Source organism: Oncorhynchus nerka, linkage group LG5 (assembly GCF_034236695.1).
Source record: "Oncorhynchus nerka isolate Pitt River linkage group LG5, Oner_Uvic_2.0, whole genome shotgun sequence".
Taxonomy (NCBI): domain Eukaryota; kingdom Metazoa; phylum Chordata; class Actinopteri; order Salmoniformes; family Salmonidae; genus Oncorhynchus; species Oncorhynchus nerka.
In genome coordinates, this window is record NC_088400.1 from 36601285 (window position 1) to 36606613 (window position 5329).

At 44.6% G+C, this 5329-nt stretch overlaps 1 protein-coding gene across 3 annotated transcripts; it reads right to left on the reverse strand.

Moving 5' to 3' along the window:
• Window positions 1–583: 583 nt before the first annotated feature.
• Window positions 584–4604, reverse strand: LOC115129412 (P2Y purinoceptor 4-like). Of its 3 annotated transcripts, none has more exons than XM_029659724.2 (2): window positions 4513–4604; window positions 584–3162 (listed from the first exon to the last, which is right to left on the reverse strand). In XM_029659724.2, the coding sequence occupies exon 2, from the start codon at window positions 3117–3119 to the stop codon at window positions 2016–2018; it is 1104 nt and encodes a 367-aa protein (XP_029515584.2). In that variant the 5' UTR covers window positions 3120–3162; window positions 4513–4604; the 3' UTR covers window positions 584–2015. The 3 variants fall into 3 exon arrangements, with proteins under 3 accessions (XP_029515584.2, XP_029515581.2, XP_029515582.2); XM_029659721.2 differs by having other exon boundaries at window positions 4305–4604; XM_029659722.2 differs by lacking the exon at window positions 4513–4604 and adding an exon at window positions 3701–3941.
• Window positions 4605–5329: the final 725 nt, after the last annotated feature.

A 5329-nucleotide genomic window follows, 5' to 3' on the forward strand; every position in this document is an offset into this window, starting at 1 on the left:
CTGTGTACTGCGGAGAACATAACATTATCTATTCCTTTATGGAGAGCTGGTCTTCCTCTCTTTCAGATCTCAATGTCAGATATTTTATGGATGATTACAATGGACAATCAAGACAGAGCCTTGTCTGGAAAGAGGAAACACAAGCTCTTTTCCATGGTGTGTTGGTGGGACCAGCTTTGTTTTCTTGGCACGGCCCAGGCAGGGACAAACCCAAACAGTACAGTACCATGACCAGCTCACTTCCTGGTCCTATTTCTCTGTGCTGCCCAGTTCTGTCCTCCCGCTTCCTCAAGTCGCCCCTGTCTGATTAATGGAGGACCTACACCCAGTAACGCCTCATGTTTCGGTGAGACACGCAACCGCTCATCACTTTCCCACACACCCCCTCTACCATAACCCCATTCAAGTCTGCAAGACACTGCGGCATGGAGTTCAATTTGATACACACACACACAAACTGAGATTGTGGTTAATCAACCGATGTCATGGATGGTTATTGACATTGCATAATAGGGATATTGTTATTACTTGGTAATAGTTGGTGCAACAATAACATGATAACCAGTAAGCAAACAAAAAAAAGTAGATATATAAAACATATATTTAATGTCATTATAATGTTATAGACCTATAGAACCAAGGGTTTTCCTATCATACCTTGAACCTAGGTTATAATGCCCTTTATAAACATTACTAGTAGCTTAAACATGACAGCAGTATAGTACTTTAAGTACCCTTAGGAACGGACCTCTGACTTGCAATCTACTTTACAGAGACATCTGCTTTGCCATGGACAGACTGTCCACTACAACAACAACCAACATCAGTGTGAAAATAGCCATGTTGTGTGCAGGTCTACGTCCCAATTGGATAATGAAGGAAAATCCCCCCTTTATCCGTAGTGCGGGTTGTTGGATGGAGTTGATACTCCGGCCTACACACTCATTCAGTCTCTCTACTCCCCCACGCCACCCCTCCCCTGGTTTCCTCACAGCAGAGACAGATAGAGAGACAGCTGTGGAGGCTCTGCGCTGAAGGACAAAAACAGCTGGGAGAGGGATAAAGCTCCAATATCTACCAGAATGAGTCTCCTGGTACATGCACTGTTTCTGTTAAACTCTTTCAGATTGCCTCACAATATCTGAGCATGTTGCTAAATATGACGTCACCTCCGCTCTTACTGGAAGCCAGCGAAAACCCTTCGATCATATGTCTAAAGAATGTTTTCTAGGATTTTGACCTTCTCTCTTGATGATCACAATAACACACTGTTTTTAACATCTGTCATATCCATTCACAAATCTTCTCTCTGAGTACGTGCTGCCATAATAACACAAGTCCAAGCATTTAGATGACAGATTGCATACATTGTTTTTCCTTCTTCTCTTCAGAGTTCTGTAGCTAATTGTACAAAACAGGCTTTGTTCCTGTAGTTCCTCAGTCGGTGGTAACAGTAGGAAACTACAGTCTGGCTCAGACAGAGACACAGAGACTGTTTTGTTTCCCTGGTTGAAAGGATTTGAACTCTGTCTTCCAAACACTACAACCGCCACAATGAAAATGAGGGAAACTAACGGAAAAGCATTCAGAGTAGGAACTAGAGACTGTATGTAAATGTATAAAACAGACTTGGTTTTCACATAGATTCTTGCTAACAAGGGGGAATGTAGATAGGATTTAACGGTACTGCACCCAACACTGCTGCAAAATGTTGTTGGTGTTAAGGGGCCTGTTTTCTGACCAATCCCAAGCCCACTTCTTCATTCCCCTTTAAGGAAAGGCTTTGCCCCAACAACCTTATAGGAACTGAACCTCTCACAGATCTGGGCTCTGTAATGAGGCCCTACCGATCAGCATGTAGTCATCCGGTGTCCGAAATGACAGGACAGCATCCAAAGGAAGTGCAGCTGTGTGGTGGCCAGCCCAGGACTGTTAACCGTTTCCTCCAGGTTTATATGACGGAGGTTAGGCATATCTATATATGATACCCCATAGATGTCCATATGAATGACCCACTATCTCTCAGGTTCACCGCTGGCTTTCGAGTCTGAGTTCTTATAGACCAGGGCGATCTCATGGTTGTTACTGGAGCGGTTTTGCAGGTAGGCAGCAGAGCGACTGGTGGTTGTCTGTCTCTTACCAGTGAGAGCTTTGACCAGCTTAGCGCGGTAGTGATCCCCAGCCAGGAAATACAGGAGGGGATCAATACAACTGTTCACACTGGCCAGGGGCCTGGTGATCTTATAGGCAAAGTTAACGATGTTCAGGAATTCACATTTGGCATTCAGTACACGGTAGGTATAGTAGAGGGTGCGTGTGATGTGGAAAGGTACAAAACACACGGCGAACACCACCAGCACCACCACAATCAGCTTGATGGACTTGGTGCGTGAAGGTGAGCTCCGCTGGCTGGGTGAAAGCCCCCGTCTGGGCCGACACAGAGTCCTCGCCATCAGACAGTAACAGACCATGATGACCACGAAGGGAATGCCGAACAACAGGACCATGACTGTAGAGCTGTAGTCCACATACTCCTCAAACTGCTCCGGACTGGTCGTATCGTGACACAACGTGTCGTTGTCCCTCTGACTGGTGGTGACGAAGATGAGGTTGGGCACCAGACACGCCGTGACGGCAGCCCACACCATGCCACACACGGCATGGGCATGGTGCGGCTTCACCATGGTCAGGGCCTTGATGGGGTGGCAGATGCCCAGGTAGCGGTGGACGCTGGTGCAGGTGAGGAAAAGGATGCTGCAGTAGAGGTTGGCGTAGAACAAGAAGCGGACGATCTTGCAGGCGGCCACGCCGAAGGGCCAGTGGCTGCGGTTAGCGTAGTAGTAGATGAGGGTGGGCAGGGAGAGAACGTACAGGAAGTCTGACAGGGCCAGGTGAAACATGTAGACGGTGCTGGGGTTCCACGGTCGCATCTTGGTCAGGAACATCCACAGAGCCACTGAGTTCAGCACCAGACCCATAACACACACCAGGCTGTAGGACACAGGCAGTAGGATGTACTTAAACTCCTCATTGAAGCGACAGGTGTCGTTGGAATACCCAGTGTGCAGAATCAGACTGGACTGGTTCCGCACAAGGTGGCTGTGGATAGCCGAGTCCATCTTCTGTCTTTTCAGCAGAGAGCCAAAACTTGTCTTGTAATATCTGTGGAGAAATGTAACAAATTATGTATCCACATGGCATCACTGTGAAAATACTGGTTTCGCTCAAAAACATGAATTTGAATTTTGAAGCAGTCCCCGATTATTTTCTTCAGGACAAAATATAACAGCATGTTGTGTTAAAAATACAAAACGTCTTGTTGGCATCTTTGATGAATTAACTGATGTTCGTTGCCAATTAAAGTTCACTGCACTGCGTACAGACATAGCCTAACCTAAACAATAGTTGTATCTTCCCACATAGCCTACCCTGAAATGCACCCCACCTCCCCGAGCTATAACTATGAACTGACAACATTGGTGTTGTATCTAAATCTCTTATCCAACTAGCCCGGTGGGTACATAGTTTACAGAGAAACGCGCAAATGCACTATTTCATTCCATAGAAAAAAACTGACGACGATGCGGACTTCTAGAAAACCTAGTAACCGTAATAATAGTACTATCGCGAATTAACCTGACATAAGGTATATATAACTTAAAAGTGTAATTTAAGTCCGAGATATTGGTGTACAACTTACCCAGTTAAGATCCCAATGTGACCGCTGCAGTGAGTGCACTATCTTTGCAAACAGTTTGGATAGATATAGGATATACGCCTGACTGACTCTGGGTTGGGTTGGACAGTCCGGCAAATAAAGGAAATAGACCCCCCTCTCCTCGTCCGTCCCCCTGAAATCCAACTCCTATAGGCGATCACTGAGGTAGGTTAGGCCTATTCGTTTCAAAGCCGATATTCAATCAATGTTTATTCATTATAATAACACCGATTTAAAAAACATTTTGACATTGATTAATAGCATTTCTTTTATTATTTAACATTTTTATAATAACATTGATTTTATGTTATTCATAAAATAACATTGATTTCAAACATTGACTTTCAACGTTTAGATTGCTACGACTTTTTTTTTGTAAATGTGCCATATGTTCACAGGAAATTGTGATTAAGCCTACTCGGAAACAAATTGTTCACAGAGAACCGCAACCACTCTATAAAGCAAATCAGTAGATTAGCTGAAAATTACGTGCTTAGCCTATAAACCAGATACATAAAGACATACGGCACATTGAGAAGTGGTGTCAGGGACCAAATTAGGATATTGATGAGATGATACTACATACCTGATCTCAAAAGTATGTAACTTCCTTTCAATAGCAGGGGAATTAATCCTACCAATTTCATGAGAACTGGCACATAACCAAACCCCCTGAAATATTATGGCGAAGCACTGTGTATTTAATTGCATACACACTGTAATAAATCAGAGTGGAAATACAACGAACTGCGATTAGCTGTATAATGATCTTGTAACGTCTGTTTCCAACTCACACTCTCAAACACGTAGATCCCCTGAACGCAGCTCACTTTCCAGCCCACATTCCAGCTCACACTCAAACACAGATCCCCTGAATGCGGCTCACTCTCCACGTCTCAATCACCTGAACCCCCCCCCGTAATTTACTCCTCCCATGTATGATAGCTGTTGCCTGCCTCACTGACAACGCCTTTTGCCTATTCCCTGCCTGTACTTTAGCCTATCGGATTTCCTGTTATCAACCTATTGCCTGATCTCCCAGACAACATTACTAGCCTTTTCCCTGCCTGTACTGCTGCCTTTTTGGACCCCCTGTGTATGACCTTCTGCCTGCCTCTGGACCCAGCTACCTGCCTCCACCTGTGGTCCTTTACAGTAAACACCTGCTGCGCCCTCTCCTTGAAACCTGCTCTCTATCTCCCATCGTGTTCATTACAGACCTAGACTTCCACTAGCCACCTAATTGCACTCGCTTACTAATAATTGACCAGAGCAGCTGTCTCAATATTGAGAATAAAGCATCAGTTTGTTCCCATTTAAATAACCATTGGTTGTTGGTGATGTATTTGATTTTCCAAATGACTGATAAGGTTAGTATAAGGTGAAAGTGATTCATCAGACTGTGTATTCTACCAGAAAGTAGTCTACTATGTCTCTCCACCTAGTCCACCTCTGTCCCACTTGTCCTCATAATCATGCTTCTCTACTGCCACCCAAGCCTTCCAGACTGGCAGCTTACTAAACAGTACGTCTCACCCTGGGTGACACATTGCTCCAGTTTTGTTTTTATGAAGTTAATATTTACACAGTTCTGTAAATGTTTGTCGCAAA